Here is a 19,576-nt window from a genome sequence, read left to right on the forward strand (position 1 = left end):
AGAAGGGGGGAGGAGGAGGAGAAAGAGGAGGACAGGGAGGCGGGTGGAGGGGGAGGAGGGGAGAGAGGAGGAGGGAGGAGGAGGGAGGAGGAGGGGAGAGGCGGAGGGAGGAGGGAGAAGGAGGGGAGAGGATGGAGGAAGGGGAGCAGGAAGGGGAGGAAAAAGGAGGAGGAGCAGAAGGAAGAAGGAGCAAGAGAAGAGGAGGAGAAAGAGGAGGAGGAGGAGGAGGAGGGTGGAGGGGGAGGAGGAAAGAGAGGAGGGAGGAGGAGGGAAGAGGATGGAGGAAGGTGAGCAGGAGGGGGAGGAAAAAGGAGGAGGAGCAGAAGGAAGAAGGAGCAAGAGGAGAGGAGGAGAAAGAGGAGGAGGAGGAGGAGGAGAGGGAGGAAAAGGAGGAGGAGGAGGGTGGAGGGGGAGGAGGAAAGAGAGGAGGGAGAAGGAGGGGAGAGGATGGAGGAAGGGGAGCAGGAGGGGGAGGAAAAAGGAGGAGGAGGAGAGGGAGGAAAAGGAGGGGGAGGAGGGTGGAGGGGTAGAAAAAGGAGGCAGAGGAACAGTAGGAGCGGAGGGGAGGAGGGGAGGGGAGGGGAGAAAGACCAGCAGGAGGGGGAGAAGGAGGAGGGGGCCAGGGCTGGACTTCCTTCCAGGGGCCCAGGGGAGACCCAGACAGACAGCCGGAGACACAGGGCTGGGCTGGTAGTCGGGTCACACCTGAGGATGTGGAAGTTCCTGGGGTTCCTGGGAAGAGGAGGATGTCTTGGGCCACTGGGAGAGGCGGGACATCCCCTGGGGGGCTGAGGTGGGGGAGGTGAGCAGCCAGGCAGGGGCCAGGAAGTGGAAGCTCCAGGAGGATGTGCACAAGTCAAAGTGTGGGAGTCTCCAGACTCCAGGGACCCATCCTGAATGATGCAGAGAGGGCCTCCAAGGCTCCAGTGCGCCGCAGGCGGGCACAGGGGCTTGGGAAGTAGGGGTTCGCCCTGGGCAGGGGTGGGGAGTGGGGCAGGCTGCCCAGCGGGGCTGAGCCGAGAGACGCAGGGGGCAGGGACAAAGACGTGCAGCTGCCAGTCCTCAGAAAAGCTGAATGCCTGATACTTCGGTGAACAAAAGGGTGGTTCTGAAGGCTGCTCCTGGTACTGCAGGGAGCAAAAGGGTGGTTCTGAAGGCTGCTCCTGGTACTGCAGGGAGCAAAAGGGTGGTTCTGAAGGCTGCTCCCAGGACAGTGGGGCTCCGAGGGTGCAACGCCAAGGCTCACTCCTCCCAGTGCCCCCAGCACAGCTCAGTCCTGTGTCTCTGCCTGTGGAGTTTCTTTGTTCCCTCTTCCTTTCTGGTGTTTTTCTCTCCCCCCTCCAAATGCATAGGAGAAGTAATTTGAAGTATCTCCAGAAAAAAAAAAAAAAGAAAAAAAGAAAAAGAATTGATTTCTTGTACTCCTAAAAGTGTTTTTCTCATTGCTAGAGATATTAACTCCACCCAACATGACTGCAAAGTGTAATAAGACACATTCCTTCATGCACTGGAAAATGAGAAGTCATTTCAATCGCAAATTTCGCTATGAGCTTCAGATACAAAAGGTAAATTTTCACACCCCTCGCCCCCGTACCCCCCGTGAACATCCCTTATTTTTGGTAAGTCACACTCTGGGGCCTTGGAACGGGCAAAAATCTCCTGTGATAACGCCACAGAAGGCACGGATCATTTAAAAAAAAAAAAAAAAAAAAAAAAAAAAGGCCGGGTGCGGTGTCTCACGCCTGTAATCCCAGCACTTTGGGAGGCCACAGATCGAGACCATCCTGGCTAACGCGGTGAAACCGCGTCTCTACTAAAAATATGAAAAAAAATTAGCTGGGCATGGTGGCACACTCTTGTAGTTCCAGCCACTGTGGAGGCTGAGGCAGGAGAATAACTTGAATCCAGGAGGTGGAGGTTGCAGTGAGCCGAGATCGCACCACTGCACTCCAGCCTGGGTGGCAGAGCGAGATTCCGTCTCATAAAAAAAAAAAAAAAAGTTTGAGACTGTATGCGGTCTGTTGTTTTTTATTTTTGTTATTTCTATTGTTATGTGGTTATTTTTATTTCTTCTTGAACTTTCTTTTTTCTTTTGTAGTGATCTACAGATTCAGTGCAAGCTTCCCAAATATTTCTGATCCACAGTTCGTTGGATTAGTTGAACATAAATATTTATTTATTTATTGAGCCACTCTGGCTCTGTAACCCAGGCTGGAGTGCAGTGGCTTAAATCTTGGCTCACTGCAACCTCTGCCTCCCAGGTTCAAGTGATTCTCCCGCCTCAGCCTCCCGAGTAGCTGGGATTACGGGCACCCACCAGCATGCCCAGCTAATTTTTTGTATTTTTAGTAGGAACAGGGTTTCACCATGTTGGCCAGGCTGGTCTCAAACTCCTGACCTCAGGTGATCCACCCGCCTCGGCCTCCCAAAGTGCTGGGATGACAGGTGTGAGCCTCTGGGCCCAGCCCATGTGCTATATTTAGTTTTTATATTTTATTTTATTTTATTTTATTATTTTATTTTATTTTATATTTTTTATTTTATATTATTTTATTTTATATTATTTTATTTTATTTTATATTTTTGAGATGGAGTCTTGCTCTGTCGCCCAGGCTGGGGTGCAGTGGCACGATCTCAGCTCACTGTAACCTCCGCCTCTCGGGTTCAAGCAATTCTCGGCTTCAGCCTCCTGAGTAGCTGGGACTACAGGCACCTGCCACCATGCCTGGCTAATTTTTTTGTATTTTTAGTAGAGACGGGGTTTCACCATCTTGGCCCGGCTGGTCAGGATCACTCCTGACCTCGTGATCCATCCGCCTTAGCCTCCCAAAGTGCTGGGATTACAGGCGTGAGGCACCGTGCCCAGCCATATATTTATTATTTATGCTCAAATACTAATTATTTCTTCTGTAAGTCTAAATCTGCTCAAAAACGTTAGGTCTATTAATTTCTTTTATATTACCAAGTATTTTTTAGCCAATCTGTTTGGGTTTTTTTTTTTTTTTTTTTTTAAGAAAATAAATGGCTGGGCCTGGTGGCTCATGCCTGTAATCCCAGCACTTTGGGAGGCCGATGCGGGCGGATCACGAGCTCGGGAGATTGAGACCATCCTGGCTAACAAGGTGAACCCTGTCTCTACTAAAAACACAAAAAAAATTAGCCGGGCGTGGTGGCGGCACCTGTAGTCCCAGCTACTCGGGAGGCTGAGGCAGGAGAATGGCATGAACCCAGGAGGCGGAGCTTGCAGTGAGCTGAGATCGCGCCACTGCACTCCAGCCTGAGCGACAGAGTGAGACTCTTTCTCAAGATAAAAAAAAAGAAATACAGCACAGACTTCTTTCTTTCTTTCACTGATTTGAGGGAGCAGGCATAGCTGCAGCCAGAGGCAGAGTCATAGCTAGTCTGGTGTTGCACCCCCCCTAGTTCGCCAGCCTGGCATAGGCTGTCTGTGGCTACCCCTGGGTGCATCTGGAAGCAGTCTGGGAGGACAGTGGGTCTTGTTTGTCCACAGGCCCCACGAAGCCCCCTCCCACCAAGGTCTTGCCACAGTGGCCCATAAGAAACCTTTTGGGCCGGGTGTGGTGGCTCATGCCTGTCATCCCAGCACTTTGGGAGGCCGAGGCAGGCAGCTCATGAGGTCAAGAGATCAAGACCATCCTGGCGGCCGGGCGCAGTGGCTCACGCCTGTCATCCCAGCACTTTGGGAGGCCGAGGCGGGTGGATCACAAGGTCAGGAGATCGAGACCATCCTGGTTAACACAGTGAAACCCCGTCTCTACTAAAAATACAAAAAATTAGCCGGGTGTGGTGGCGGGCGCCTGTAGTCCCAGCTACTCGGGAGGCTGAGGCAGGAGAATGGCGTGAACCCGGAGGGCGGAGCTTGCAGTGAGCCGAGATCACGCCACTGCACTCCAGCCTGGGCAAAAGAGCAAGACTCCGTCTGAAAAAAAAAAAAAAAAAAAAAAAAGACCATCCTGGCTAACATGGTGAAACTTTGTTTCCACTAAAAATACAAAAAATTAGCTGTGCGTGGTGGCGGGCACCTGTAGTTCCAGCTACTCGGGAGGCTGAGGCAAGAGAATCGCTTGAATCCGGGAGGCAGAGGTCGCAGTGAGCCGAGATCACGCCACTGCACTCCAGCCTGGGTGACAGAGCGAGACTCCGTCTCGTAAATAAATAAACAAACAAACCTTTTGGTCAGGTGCTATTTACCCCAAGCTCATTATTTTGCCCCCACTGCTGCCTGAAGGCCTTTCCAGAGCCCCCACTGTTTTGCTGGTTTTTCTAGAGGGAGAAATTTGAGTTTGGGAGGAGGCTGTCAGGGACGGTCCAGACACTCAAAAGTTTGTTTACTTTTGTCTTGCAGAGGATGCAGCCTGTAATCACAGAACAGGTGAGTGTTCCCTAACCCCAGCCGCTGTACTTGACATTGCAAAGGGTGAGTTTTATTATTAATAATAAAATCATAAAAATATTAACTCTTATTAATAAAATAATGAAAATATTATTAATAATAAATATTATTATTATTATTCACTGTTCAGTGACTTTCATTGGACAGACTCTGAGTGTCACCCTTACTGCGATCTTGCAAAACTGGGATATTTCCCATCCCCAAATTGAGGGATGGGAAAAGGAAGAGTCAGGGATGACACCTCCCAAGGTGTGAGAGCCAGATGCCATGGCTGGCCAGGTGCTGTCCAAACGAGGTCCACCTATTTGCCCCAAATTCCTTACCCTGGGCCAGGCAGCCCAAGTCCAGCAGGAACAAGCTACCAAACCATAGCTCTACCCAGCAGAGACAAGCATTCAGACAGGTGGCCCAGGCCTCAGACAAGCATCCCACACAGAGGACCCTCCACCAGCCCCCGTCTGGGACCTGCAGGAACAGACAGCCGGACCATGGCATTCTCTGTCCCGTCTCTCTCTCCATCTCTTTCCCCGTATCTCTCTCTCTGTGTCTCTGAATCTGTCTCCCTTTCTCCCTCCCTCTCTTTCTCTTTCTCTCTCTCGTCTCTATCTCTCTCCCCCTCTCTGAATCTCCCTCCCTTTCTCCCTCCCGGTATCTTTCTGGCTCTCTCCCTGTCTCTATCTCCCCGTTGCCGTCTCTCTCTGTGTCTCTGTCCCTCCCTCTCTCATTCTCCCTCCGTCTCTCATTCTCCCTCTCTCTCTTTATCTTTCTTTCTCTCCTTGTCTCTATCTCCCCCCTCCCTGTCTGTATCTGTCTCTGTATCTTCCTCCCTTTCTTCCTCCATCTCTCTCTCCCAGTCCGTATCTCCCCGTCCCTATCTCTCTCTGTGTCTCTGTGTCTCTGTCCCTCCCTCTCTCATTCTCCCTCCCTCTATCTTTCTTTCTCTCCTTGTCTCTATCTCCCCCCTCCTGTCTGTCTGTCTCTGCATCTCTCTCCCTTTCTCCCTCCCTCCATCTTTCTCTGTCTCCTGGTTTCTATCTCCCACCGTCCCCGTCTGTTTCTCCATGTCTGTCTCTGTATCTCTCTCCCTTTCTCCCTCCCTCCATCTTTCTCTGTCTCCTGGTTTCTATCTCCCACCGTCCCTGTCTGTTTCTCCATGTCTGTCTCTGTATCTCTCTCCCTTTCTCCCTCCCTCCATCTTTCTCTCTCTCCCTGTCTCTAGCTCCCCGTCTCCCCATCTCTCTCTCCGTGTCTGTCTCTGTATCTCTCTCCCTTTCTCCCTCTCTTTCTCTTTCTCTCTCTGCCTCTATCTCTCACTGTCCTCATCTGTGTCTCTGTCTCTCCCTCTTTCATTCTCCCTCTATCTGTCTCTCTCGTCTGTATCTCCCCCTCTCCCAGTCTCTCTGTCTGTATCTCTGCATCTCTCTCCCTTTCTCCTTCCCTCTCTTCATCTTTCTTTTTGAAACAGTTTCGCTCTCTTGTTGCCGAGGCTGGAGTGCAATGGCACGATCTTGGCTCACTGCAATCTCCGCCTCCCAGGTTCAAGCGAATCTACTCCCTCAGCCTCCCAAGTAGCTGGGATTACAGGCACTCGCCACCATGCCCAGCTAACTATTTTTTTTTTTTTTTTGTATTTTTAGTAGAGACAGGGTTTCACTATGTGGGCCAGGCTGGTCTCGAACTCCTGACCTCAGGCGATCCACCTGCCTCAGCCTCTCAAAGTGCTGGAATTACAGGGGTGAGCCACCATGCCTGGCCCCTCTTTTTATCTTTCTAGCCCTCTCCCTGTCTCTATCTCCTCCTCTCACTGTCTCTCTCTCTCTTCCCCTCTGTCTCTCTCTCCCTTCCCCTCTCTCTCTCCCTTCCCCTCTCTCTCTCTCCTTTCCCCTCTCTCTCTCTCCCTTCCCCTCTCTCTCTCTCCCTTCCCCTCTCTCTCTCCCTTCCCCTCTCTCTCTCCCTTCCCCTCTCTCTCTCCCTTCCCCTCTCTCTCTCCCTTCCCCTCTCTCTCTCCCTTCCTCTCTCTCTCTCCCTTCCCCTCTCTCTCCCTTCCCCTCTCTCTCTCTCCCTTCCTCTCTCTCTCTCCCTTCCCCTCTCTCTCTCTCCCTTCCCCTCTCTCTCTCTCCCTTCCCCTCTCTCTCTCTCCCTTCCCCTCTCTCTCTCCCTTCCCCCCTCTCTCTCTCCCTTCCCCTCTCTCTCTCCCTTCCCCTCTCTCTCTCTCCCTTCCCCTCTCTCTCTCCCTTCCCCTCTCTCTCTCTCCCTTCCTCTCTCTCTCTCCCTTCCCCTCTCTCTCTCTCCCTTCCCCTCTCTCTCTCTCCCTTCCCCCTCTCTCTCTCTCCCTTCCCCTCTCTCTCTCCCTTCCCCCCCTCTCTCTCTCCCTTCCCCTCTCTCTCTCCCTTCCCCTCTCTCTCTCTCCCTTCCCCTCTCTCTCTCCCTTCCCCTCTCTCTCTCCCTTCCCCTCTCTCTCTCTCCCTTCCCCTCTCTCTCTCTCCCTTCCCCTCTCTCTCTCTCCCTTCCCCTCTCTCTCTCTCCCTTCCCCTCTCTCTCTCTCCCTTCCCCTCTCTCTCTCTCCCTTCCCCTCTCTCTCTCCCTTCCCCTCTCTCTCTCTCCCTTCCCCTCTCTCTCCCTTCCCCTCTCTCTCTCCCTTCCCCTCTCTCTCTGTCCCTTCCTCTCTCTCTCTCCCTTCCCCTCTCTCTCTCTCCCTTCCCCCCTCTCTCTCTCTCTCCCTTCCCCTCTCTGTCTCTCCCTTCCCCTCTCTCTCTCTCCCTTCCTCTCTCTCTCTCCCTTCCCCTCTCTCTCTCTCCCTTCCGCTCTCTCTCTGTCTCTCCCTTCCCCTCTCTGTCTCTGTGTCTCTATGTCTCTCCCTTTCTCCCATTATTTCTCTGTTGTCTCTTTCTTTCTCTGCCTCTGTCTGTCCCCGTGCATTAGTCCATTGTCACTCTGCTGATAAACACGTACCCAAGACCGGGTAATTTATAAACAAAAGGGGGTTCCTGGACTCACAGTTCCACGTGCCTGGGGAGGCTTCACGATCACGGCAGAAGGTGAAGGAGGAGCAAAGGCATGTCTTACACGTCAGCGGGCAACACAGAATGAGAGAGCCGCCGGGCGCGATGGCTCACACCTGTAATCACAGCACCTTGGGAGGACGAGGTGGGCGGACCACGAGGTCAGGAGTTCAAGACCAGCCTGGCCCACATGGTGAAACCCAGCTCTACTAAAAATACAAAAAATTACCCAGACGTGGTGGTGGCGGGCGCCTGTAATCTCAGCTACTCGGGAGGCTGAGGCAGGAGAATAGCTTGAACCCGGGAGGCGGAGGTTGCGGCGAGCTGAGATCGCGCCATTGCACCCCAGCCTGGGCGACACAGCGAGACTCTGTCTCGAGGAAAAAACAAAAAAAAATGAGAGCCGAGAGAAAGGTTTCCCTTATTAAACCATCAGATCTCGTGACACTTATTCACTACCCCGAGAACAGTGGGGTGGGAAGCTGCCCCCATGATTCAGTTATGTCCTACCCAGTCCCTCTAACAACACATATGAGTTATAAGGGCTACAATTCAAGATGAGATTTGGGTGGGGACACAGCCAAACTACATCACCCACTCTCTCTGTCTCTTTGTCTCTCTATGTCTCTCTGTTTCTGTTTTTCTCTGTCTCTGTTTTTCTCTTTTCCTCTCTCTGTCTCTTTGTATCTGTCTCTCTCTGTCTCTCCGTTTCTATCTCTGTCTCTCTCTGTCTATGTCTCTGTTTCTGTTTTTCTCTGTTTTTCTTTCTCTCTGTCTCCCCTCTCTCTGTCTCTTTGTATCTCTGTCTGTCTCCGTCTCTCCCTGTTTCTGTCTGTCTCTGTCCATCACCCACTCTCTCTGTCTCCGTTTCTGTTTTTCTCTCTGTCTCTGTTTTTCTCTTTCCATCTCTGTCTCCCCTCTCTGTGTCTCTTTGTATCTCTGTCTCTCTCTCTGTCTCTCCCTGTCTGTTTGTATCTCTGTCTGTCCTCCTGTATTACTCCATTTTCACGGACTAATGAGGATCCTTACTGCCTCTCCCAGCTCCTGGGGACTCTGGGGTCCCTGGGCTTGTGGCCATATCACTCCACTCTCTGCCTCCGTCTCCACATGGCCTTCTCCTCTGCATCTGTGTCTCCTCTTCTTTTAATTAATTAATTTATTTATTTATTTATTTATTTATTTTTTGAGATGGAGTCTTGCTCCGTCACCCAGGCTGGAGTGCAGTGGTGCAATCTCAGCTCACTGCAACCTCCGCCTCCCGGGTTCAAGCGACTCTCCTGCCTCAGCCTCCCGAGTAGCTGGGATTACAAGCGCCTGCCACCACACCCAGCTAATTTTTGCATTTTTAGTAAAGACGGGATTTCACCTTGTTGGTCAGGCTGATCTCGAACTCCCGACCTCAGGTGATCCACTCGCCTCAGCCTCCCAAAGTGCTGGGATTACAGGCATGAGCCCCCGCACCCGGCCATGTCTCCTCTGCTTTTAAGGATATTGGTCATTGCATTTAGGGTCCACCCTGATCCAAAATGACATCATCTCAATCTACATCTTAATGACATCTGCCATGAAGAGCTATTTCATCATAAGACCCCATTGTAAGGTGCTGGGGGCTAAGACTGTAACATATGAATTTTGGGAGATCACAATGCAGCCTCATTCTTTTGCACCCGTCAAATATGAACGGTCTTTTCTTCTACCTTTTTTTTTTTTTTCAGACGGAGTCTCGCTCTGTCGCCCAGGCTGGAGTGCAGTGGAGTCATCTTGGCTCACTGCAAGCTCTGCCTCCTGGGTTCACGCCATTCTCCTGCCTCAGCCTCCTGAGTAGCTGGGACCTCAGGCGCCCACCACCACACCCGGCTAATTTTTTGTATTTTTAGTAGAGATGGGGTTGCACTGTGGTCTCGATCTCCTGACCTTGTGATCCGCCCGCCTCGGCCTCCCAAAGTGCTGGGATGACAGGTGTGAGCCACCGCGCCCGGCCGAGCTATTTCATCATAAGGCCCCACTGTAAGGTGCTGGGGGCTACGACTGTAACACATGAATTTTGGGGAATCACAATGCAGCCTCATTCTTTTGTACCCGTCAAATATGAATGGTCTTTTCTTCTACTTTTTTTTTTTGGTTTTTAATTTCAGACAGGCTCTCACTCTGTCACCCACCTCCTGGGCTCAAGGGATCCTCCTGCCTCAGCGTCCGAGTACCTGAAACCACAGGCGTTTGCCACCATGTCAACTCATTTAAAAAAAAATTTGGCTGGGCTTGGTGGCTCACAGTGGTAATCCCAGCACTTTGGGAGGCCGAAGCGGGCGGATCATGAGGTCAGGAAATCGAGACCATCCTGGCTAACATGGTGAAACCCCGTCTCTACTAAAAATACAAAATTAGCCAGGCGTGGTGGTGCACGCCTGTAATCCCAGCTACTCGGGAGGCTGAGGCAGGAGAATCGCTTGAATCTGGGAGGCGGAGGTTGTGGTGAGCCAAGTTGGTGCCACTGCACTCCAGCCTTGGCAACAAGAGCAAAACTCTGTCTCAAAACAAAACAAACTTTTTTCTAGAGATGGGGTCTTGCTTTGTTGCCCAGGCTGGTGTCAAACTCCTAAGCTCAAGGTATCCTCCCACCTCAGCCTCCCTAGTAGCTGGGACCAAAGGCGTGTGTCACCACGTCTGGTAATTTTTCCTTTTTTTTTTTTTTAGGTAAAGATGGGGTCTTGCTATGTTGCCCAGGCTGGTGTCAAACTCCTGGGCTTAAGCACTTTGAGAGGCTGAGGGGGGTGTGGATCACCTGAGGTTGGGAGTTCGAGACCAGCCTGACCAACATGGAGAAACCCCATCTCTACTAAAAAGACAAAATTAGCTGGGCGTGGTGGTGGGTGCCTGTAATCCCAGCTACTCGGGAGGCTGAGGCAGGAGAATCGCTTGAATCTGGGAGGTGGAGGTTGCAGTGAGCCAAGTTGGTGCCACTGCACTCCAGCCTGGGCAACAAGAGTGAAACTCCATCTCAAAACAAAACAAAAATTTTTTTTTGTAGAGATGGGGTCTTGCTTTGTTGCCCAGGCTGGTCTCAAACTCCTAAGCTCAAGGTATCCTCCCACCTCAGCCTCCCTAGTAGCTGGGACCAAAGGTGTGTGTCACCACGTCTGGTAATTTTTCCTTTTTTTTTTTATTTGGTAAAGATGGGGTCTTGCTATGTTGCCCAGACTGGTGTCAAACTCCTGGGCTTAAGCAGTTCTCCCACCTCAGCCTCCAAAAGTGCTGTGGTGAGAGGCATGAACCATAGGCGCCCAGCCCCTTTTCTTCTTTTATTATTTTATTTATTTATTTATTTAGAGACAGAGTCTCACTCTGTCGCCCAGGCTGCAGTGCAGTGGCACGATCTCACCTCACTGCAACCTCCACCTCTCAGGTTTAAGCGATTCTCCTGCCTCAGCCTCCCGAGTAGCTGGGATTACAGGTACCCGCCACCACGCCCGGCTAATTTTTGTATTTTTAGTAGAGACAGGGTTTCACCATGTTGGCCAGGCTGGTCTCGAACTCCTGACCTCAGGTGATCCACCTGCCTCGGCCTCCCAAAGTGCTGAGGTGAGAGGCATAAGCCACCACACCTGGCCCCTCTTTCCTTGTTTATTTTCTTTTAAACCACAGGTCAGAGACAGAACCTCCTTCCAGCTGCTCAATCCTGGAACGTACACAGTGCAAATAAGAGCCCGCGAAACAGTGTATGAATTCTTGAGCGCCTGGAGCACCCCCCAGCGCTTCGGTGAGTGGGGTGAGCGGGGTGCGCCATCCTGGGTCATGGGAACACAGGCCACCCCCCTTGCCCGCCTGCCTACGGGTCACCAGCTCTTCATTGTTTCTTGGTGTTCTGCCTGCAAAGGAGAGGAGATTCACTCCCCCAGTTTCTGTGATCCCCAAAAGGACCCTGAACCTGATGGTGACCTCACGCCTTGCTCTTAGGAGAGGAAACGTGGAGGGGAAACAAGGTCGTCCCACTGACAGACACCCCCTGTGCCTTGTAATAAAGACCGAGGCGGGCGGATCACAAGATCAGAAAATCGAGAGCATCCTGGCTAACACGGTGAAATCCCGTCTCTACAAAAAATGTAAAAAATTAGCCAGGTGTGGTGGCGGGCGCCTGTAGTCCCAGCTACTCGGGAGGCTGAGGCAGGAGAATGGTGTGAACCCAGGAGGCGGAGGTTGCATTGAGCCGAGATCGCGCCACTGCACTCCAGCCTGGGCGACAGAGCGAGACTCCATCTCAACAACAAAACAAAAGGATCGCCTCAGAGTAGAACTTCTGGCCGGGCACAGTGGCTCACGCCTGTCATCCCAGCACTTTGGGAGGCTGAGGTGGGTAGATCACCTGAGGTCACGAGTTCAAGACCAGGCTGACCAACATGGAGAAACCCTGTCTCTACTAAAAATACAAAAATCAGGTCGGGTGCTGTGGCTTATGCCTGTTACCCCAGCTACCACGGAGGCTGAGGCAGGAGAATCGCTTGAATTGTATTCCCTCAAAATTTGTGTGTTGAAGCTTTGATCTCCCAGGACCTCCGAATGTGACTGTGTTTGGAGTTGGGGTCTTTAAAGAGGCGATTAAGGTAAAATGAGGTCAGTAGGGTGGGCCCTAACCTAACAGGACTGGGGTCCTCATAAGAAGAGGAGATGAAGACACAGACACACACAGAGGGACGACCCTGTGAGCACACAGGGACAAGACGGCGTCTCCAAGCCCAGGAGAGAGGCCTCAGGAGGAGCCAGCCCTGCCCACACCTGGATCTCAGACTTCCAGCCTCCAAGACGGTGGGAGATTCAGTGTCTGTTGTTTGTAAGCCACCCAGTCTATGGTATTCTGTGATAGCAGCCTGAGATGGCCTAAGACACCTCAGAAGAGATGAGGACACAGACACACACGGAGGGACGACCCTGTGAGGACACAAGGAGAAGACAGCATCTCCAAGCCCAGGAGAGAGGCCTCAGGAGGAACCAGCCCTGCCCACACCGGGATCTCAGACCTCCAGCCTCCAGGACTGTGGGAGAATCAATTCCTTTGTTCTTTCTTTTTTTTTTCTTTTTCTTTTTCTGAGACGGAGTCTCACTCTGTCACCAGGCTGGAGTGCACTGGTGCGATCTGGGCTCACTGCAACCTCCGCCTCCCGGGTTCACACCATTCTCCTGCCTCAGCCTCCCGAGTAGCTGGGATGACAGGTGCCCGCCACCGTGCCCGGCTAATGTTTGTATTTTTATTACAGACGGGGTTTCACCATGTTGGCCAGGCTGGTCTCATACTCCCGACCTCAGGTGATCCGCCCTCCTTGGCCTCCCAAAGTGCTGGGATTATAGGCGTGAGCCACCGCGCCTGGCCAAATTCCTTTTTTCTGAAGCCACCAGGCTGTGGGACTTTTTTATGGCAGTCCCAGCAAACAGATCCACCCTCGTTCCAAATAAGGTTATCGTCATAGGTTCTGGGGGTGAGGTCATAGATGTATCCTTGTTTTTTGTTTTTTGTTTTTTTTTTTGGAGACAGAGTCTGTCTCTATTGCCCAGGCTGGAGGGCAGTGGCGTGATCACGGCTCACTGCAGCTTCAACCTCCTGGGCTCAAGCAATCCTCTCGGGAGGCTAAGATAGGAGAATCATTTGAACCCGGGAGGCAGAGGTTGCAGTGAGCTGAGATTGCACCACAGCACTCCAGAGCAAGACTCTGTCTCAAAAAAAGAAAAGAAAAGAAAAGAAATAGGCCGGGCACGGTGGCTCATGCCTGTCATCCCAGCACTTTGGGAGGCCGAGGCGGGTGGATCACTTGAGGTCAGGAGTTCAAGACCAGCCTGGCCAAGATGGTGAAACCCCATCTCTATTAGAAATACAAAAATTAGCCAGGTGTGGTGGCGGGCGCCTGTCGTCCCAGCTACTCGGGAGGCAGAGGCAGGAGAATCTCTTGAACCCGGGAGGTGGAGGTTGCAGTGAGCTGAGATCGCACCACTGCACTGCAGCCTGGCCACCAGAGCAAGACTCTGTCTCAAAAAAAAAAAAAAAAAGAAAAGGAAAAAATTAATGTACACACACACACACGCATGCACACACACACAAATTCCATGATAAATACAAAATCAAGTTCAAAGCAAGCACACCAGTGCTACCTCTGCTGCCCCTCCACGCTGCCCACACCCAAAGCACCTGCCGGCCTGCTAGGCACAGTGGAAGTCCCTGGCGCTCCCCGTGTCCTGAGCACCAGGCAGACAGGGATCCCTGGTGGTCTTTCAGCTCCCTTAGGGTTCCAGGCTGGGGCTGAGAGGTCCAGACGTCGCTCCGGGTCCCGGTACTCAGGTGGCCCGCAGGTGGCACTACCGTGGTGTGCCCCCCGGAGGCCACCCCATGTGGCAGCCGCCTCTCTGCTTCCCAGGGCCCCGGGGAGAGCTTACAGTCCCCGGTCCCCCCAGGTCGGTCCCTGGTCTGTGACCCTCTCGTCCTTTCCCCCCAGAGTGCGACCAGGAGGAAGGCGCAAACACGCGTGCCTGGCGGACGTCGCTGCTGATCGCGCTGGGGACGCTGCTGGCCCTGGTGTGTATCTTCCTGATCTGCAGAAGGTGAGCCCTCGAGGGCATCCGCAGGCGTCGTTTGTTTCCAGTGTGACCCTGAAAGTTATTCACAGAACTATCCTGAGAATTATTATTATTATTTTTGCGACGGAGTCTCGCTCTTGGGGCCCAGGCTGGAGTGCAGTGGCGTGATCTCGGCTCACTGCAGCCTCTGCCTCCTGGGTTCAGGTGATCCTCCTGCCTCAGCCTCCCAAGTAGCTGGGATTACAGGCACCCAGCAACACACCCAGCTAATTTTTGTATTTTTAGCAGAGACGGGGTTTTGCCCTGTTGGCCAGGCTGGTCTCGAGCTCCTGACCTCAGCTGATCCACCTGCCTCAGCCTCCCAAAGTGCTGGGATTATAGGCGTAAACCACCTCGCCTGGCCCATATTATCATTATTGTTATGATGATTATTATTTTTTGAGTCTTGCTCTGTCACCCAGGCTAGAGTGCAGTGGCACGATCTTGGCTCACCGCAGCCTCCACCTCCCAGGTTCAAGCAATTCTCCTGCCTCAGCCTCCCGAGTAGCTGGGATTACAGGTGTGCAACACTGCCCCCAGCTAATTCTTGTATTTTTAGTAGAGACGGGGTTTCACCATGTTGGCCACACTGGTCTTGAACTCTTGGCCTCAAGTGATCCCCCTGCCTCGGCCTCCCAAAGTGCTGAGATTACAGACGTGAGCCACCGCAGCTGGGCCCTTGATAATTATTCACAAAAGACCAGGGACCAAGTCCTCTCTGCTAGCTGCAGTCCTCCCCTGCCCTGCCCAGCGGGCCTGATATAGTCAGAGGGCGGAAGGCCATGCTTTCTGGTCGGGAAGGGGCCTGGGCTAACGTCAAAGCTGTCTACTTGATGGGCCAGGATCTGTCATGCAGACCAACTCTGGTTTTCAGTCACCAGCTGGGTCACCCCAGGTTCTGTCTCCTTTTTTTTTTTTTTTTTTTTTGAGAAGCAGTTTCACTTTTGTTGCCCAGGCTGGAGTGCAGTAGCGCCATCTCAGCTCACTGCAACTTCCACCTCCTGGGTTCAAGTGATTCTCCTGCCTCAGTCTCCTGAGTAGCTGGGATTACAGGCACCTGCCACAACGCCAGGCTAATTTTGTATTTTTAAAAGAGATGGGGTTTCTACATGTTGGTCAGGCTGGTCTCGAACTCCTGAACTCATGTGATCCACCTGCCTTGGCCTCTCAAAGTGCTGGGATTACAGGCTTGTGCCACCATGCCTGGATAATTTTCTATTTTTAGTAGAGACAGAGTTTCTCCATGTTGGTCAGGCTGGTCTTGAACTCCTGACCTCAGTTGATCTGCCCGCCTCGGCCTCCCAAAGTGCTGGGATTACAGGCCTGAGCCACCATGACCAGCCAGGCCCTGTTTCCTTCCTGCTGGGCATCAGAGGTTCAAATGGGTGCCATGGTGACTTCTGTCTCCCGGGGGAAGGGGGAAAAGGGGAGGGGGAAGGGGAAAAGGGGAGGGGGGAAGGGGAAGGGGAAAAGGGGAAGGGGGAGGGGAAGGGGAAAAGGGGAAGGGGAAAAGGGGAGGGGGGAGGGGGGAAGAGGAAAAGGGGGGAGGGGGGAGGGGGAAGGGGAAAAGGGGGGTGGAAGGGGAAAAGGGGGAGGGGTAGGGGGAAGGGGGAGGGGGAGGGGAAGGGGAAAAGGGGAGGGGGAGGGGGAAGGGGAGGAGGGGGGAGGGGAGAAGGAGGGAGAAGGGGGAGAAGAGGGGAGGGGGAGGATGGGGGAGGAGAGGGGAGGGGGAGGAGGAGAGGGGAGGGGGAGGAGGAGAGGGGAGGGGGAGGAGGGGGGACAGGGAAGGGGGAGGAGGAGGGGAGGATGAGGAGTGGGGAGGGGGAGGAGGGGGGGAGGAGGAGAGGGGAGGGGGAAGGAGGGAGAAGGAGGGGGGAAGGAGAGAGGGATGGGGAGAGGGAGGGGGGAGGAAGAGGGGGAGGAGGCCCTTGCTGCAAGCTGTCTCAGGTCGTAAACTCAGTGACCTGAGGCACCAAGGGTCTGTCTTTGCAGCTGCACCCCTGGGTGGCTCCGGTACCAGCGCCCTGCTCCTTATTAGACACCAACGCCTGCCTACGATGATTGTCGGCGGCGTGTCAGGGCCTCGGGGGCCGGGAAAATAGAGACCCCTCCAGTAGGTGACTTAAGTCTTTTGCTCCATCCTGGCACCTCCTGTCCTGGACTGTCCTGGACATGCTGTGTCCCGGATGATGAGCTGGTCGGTGCTGTGTTCAGAGCTGGGCCATTTCTCTTTCCTCCGAGGTATCTGGTGATGCAGAGACTCTTTCCCCGCATCCCTCACGTGAAAGACCCCATTGGTGACAGCTTCGAAGACAACAAGCTGGTATGTTGTTTTTCTCTGCCGTGGGACGGGTCTGGGGGCGTGGTGGCCACTTTGGGAGGCCCAGGCGGGCGGATCGCTTGAGGCCAGGAACTCGAGACCAGCCTGGCCAACATGGAGAAACTCCGTCTCTACTAAAAATACAAAATTAGCCGGGCGTGGTGGCAGGCGCCTGTAATCCCAGCTACTCGGGAGGCTGAGGGAGGAGAATCGCTTGAACCCGGGAGGTGGAGGCTGCAGTGAGCTACAATCGAGCCACGGCACTGTGCCTGGGCGACAAGAGTGAGATGGCCTGGACTAGGAGGCTGGACACCTGTCTGCTGGTGCTGGTGGGCGGCTGGGAAAAGCTGCAGGATGAAGGGAGTGGGGGGACACTGGGCTCCAACCCCACCGTGATCACGGGCCGTCTCCGTGCCCTGCACACCAGGGCAGAGCAGATTTTTTTTTTTAGATGGAGTTTTGCTCTTGTTGCCCAGGCTGGAGTGCAATGCTGCAATCTCGGCTCACCGCAACCTCCACCTTCCCGGTTCAAGGTTCAAGTGATTCTCCTGCCTCAGCCTCCCAAGTAGCTGGGATTACAGGCATGCACCAACACGCCCAGCTAATTTTGTATTTTTAGTACAGATGGGGTTTCACCATGTTGGCCAGGATGGTCTGGATCTCCTGACCTCGTGGTCTGCTCGCCTCGGCCTCCCAAAGTGCCAGGATGACAGGCGTGACCCACCGCGCCCGACCCAAAGTGCTGGGATTACAGGTGTGAGCCACCACGCCTGGCCCGCAGAGCATGAGATGGGACAGGCCCCCGCGGATCAGGACGTGGGCTCTGTTACCTGGGGGTGACCGACTCACCCTGCCTCCTCCTCTCGTCTCTGCAGGTGGTCTGGGAGGCGGGCAAAGCCGGCCTGGAGGAGTGTCTGGTGACTGAAGTACAGGTCGTGCAGAAAACTTGAGACTGGGGTTCAGGGCCTGTCTCAATCTCCCTGGCCGGGCCAGGCGCCTGCACAGACTGGCTGCTGGACCTGTGCACACAGCCCAGGAATGGACGTTCCTAATGGGTGCTGGGCATGGCAGATGCCTGTGTAATTTAGTCCGAAGCTGCCAGGAAGAGGAAAGAACAGAACTTTGTGTGTTTATTTCATGATAAAGTGATTTTTTTTTACCCACTCACTGGCCCCCGTCTCTGGATTCAGCCCCGTTCCTCCAACACTACTAGAGAGACCGTTTCCACGGTTTTTTTTATTGGAGATAGAGTCTCGCTCTGTCACCCAGCCTGGAGTGCAGTGATGCAATCTCAGCTCACTGCAACCTCCGCCTCCCGGGTTCAAGCAATTCTCCTGCCTCAGCCTCCGGAGTAGCTGGGATTACAGGCACCTGCCACCACACCTGGCCAATTTTTGTATTTTTAGTAGAGATGGGGTTTCACCATGTTGGCCAGGCTGGTCTTGAACTCCTGACTTCAGGTGATCTGCCTGCCTCGTCCTCTCAAAAGTGCTGGGATTACAGGCGTGAGCCACCGCGCCCAGCTTCCAGTGTTTTATAACTAGCTCCTCCAGGACTTCTGAGAAACACATCAGCTTTGCTGCTTTCCGAGAGTGCCAGATGCCCGGCCTGGCCTGCCTGTCCTCTCCGGCCCCCGGCTGTACACATGACGCTGGCTGCATGGATTTTTTTTTTTTTTTGACACGGAGTCTCCCTGTCACCCAGGGTGGAGTGAAATGGAGCCATCTCAGCTCACTGCAACCTCCACCTCCAGGGTTCAAGCAATTCTCCTGCCTTAGCCTCCTGGGTAGCTGGGACTACATGCACCTGCCACCACACTCGGCTAATTTTTGTATTTTTAGTAGAGACGGGGTTTCATCATGTTAGCCAGGCTGGTCTCGATCTCTTGACCTCGTGATCTGCCCACCTCCGCCTCCCAAAGTGCTGGGATTACAGGCGGGAGCCACCGCACCCGGCCTGTCTCTTTCTAAGCCACCTTACAGGGCTCATGTAGCCAGGTAGACTCTGATGTCCCTGAACATGCTGTGTCCACACACCTTTTTACCCACAGACGTGAGGAGCTGCCCACATCCGGCGGGGGCTCTGGGATCTGCCCTGGCAAGTCCAGTCACGCTCACACTCCGAGGCCAGCCTGGGCTCTTTTCTCCCCATCCTGGCCTGACCTCTGTGTCCCCGCCCTCATTCCCCAGAGTTGGATGGATGCTGGCTTGACTTCTGACCCCCTCCCCCGGCCCTGTCTCCCCATTGGGGTCTTCCCGACTAGGCCTCTGCTGGGTGTGAGGGCCAAACCGAAAACAGGGGTACTTGGAGCTGCAGGAAAGGAGGTGAAAGGAGGTATCAGCGTCGCCTGTGTGTGGTGGGGGAGGCCAGGCAGCCTGGCGCAGGAAAGCAGGGAGAAGGAATCCAGGCAGCAGGTAGGCTGGCAAGGAGAGAGCCCGCCAGCCCAACTCCAGCCCCTGGGGACAGTCCCAACGTCTGCGGGTTGAACCGATAAATCCACAGGAAGGACCTATGAATTTTTTTTGTGTTTTTTTTTTTTTTAGAGTCTCGCTCTGTCACCCAGGCTGGAGTGCAATGGCGTGATCTCAGCTCACAGCAACCTCCACCACCCAAGTTCAAGTGATTCTTCTGTCTCAGCCTCCTGAGTAGCTGGGATTACAGGCGTGCACCACCACGCCCGGCTAATTTTTTGTATTTTTAGTAAAGACGGGGTTTCTCCATGTTGGCCAGGCTGGTCTCAAACTCCCGACCTCAGGTGATCCACCCACCTCAGCCTCCCAAAGTGCTGGGATTCCAGGCGTGAGTCACCGTGCCTGGCCCTTTTTTTTTTTGGAGACAGTCTTGCTCTGTCACCCAGGCTGGAGTGCAGTGGCACCATCTCAGCTCACAGCAACTTCTGCCTCCTGGGTTCAAGTGATTCTCCTGCCTCAGCCTCTTGAATAGCTGAGATTACAGGCACGTGCCACCACGCCTGGCTAGCTTTGTGTTTTTAGTAGAGACGGGGGTTTCACCATGTTGGCCAGGCTGATCTGGAACTCTTATCCTCATGTGATCTGCCCACCTCCGCCTCCCAAAATGTTGGGATTACAGGCGTCAGTCACCGAGTCCAGCCCCCCATGCCCCCCCCCTTTTTTTTTTGAGACAAAGTCTCGCTCTGTCACTCAGGCTGGAGTGCAGTGGCACAATCTGAGCTCACAGCAACCTCTGCCTCCTGGGTTCAAGCAACTCTCCTGCCTCAGCCTC

General features: G+C 53.7%; 1 protein-coding gene across 4 annotated transcripts in view; it reads left to right on the plus strand.

Moving 5' to 3' along the window:
• Positions 1-17,496, plus strand: part of LOC129025656 (interleukin-3 receptor subunit alpha) — a 36,364-nt gene extending 18,868 nt beyond the window's left edge. For all 4 annotated transcript variants that reach the window (XM_054473291.1, XM_054473293.1, XM_054473292.1 and 1 more), the window contains 6 exons: positions 1,450-1,565; positions 4,367-4,393; positions 11,059-11,173; positions 13,893-13,998; positions 16,255-16,336; positions 17,209-17,496. In XM_054473291.1, the coding sequence (XP_054329266.1) occupies positions 1,450-1,565; positions 4,367-4,393; positions 11,059-11,173; positions 13,893-13,998; positions 16,255-16,336; positions 17,209-17,283 (521 nt within the window). In that variant the 3' untranslated portion in view covers positions 17,284-17,496. The remainder of the gene's footprint in view (positions 1-1,449; positions 1,566-4,366; positions 4,394-11,058; positions 11,174-13,892; positions 13,999-16,254; positions 16,337-17,208) is intronic.
• The last annotated feature ends 2,080 nt before the right edge of the window (positions 17,497-19,576 follow it).

The sequence above is a fragment of the Pongo pygmaeus genome, chromosome Y (genome assembly GCF_028885625.2).
Source record: "Pongo pygmaeus isolate AG05252 chromosome Y, NHGRI_mPonPyg2-v2.0_pri, whole genome shotgun sequence".
Lineage (NCBI taxonomy): Eukaryota > Metazoa > Chordata > Mammalia > Primates > Hominidae > Pongo > Pongo pygmaeus.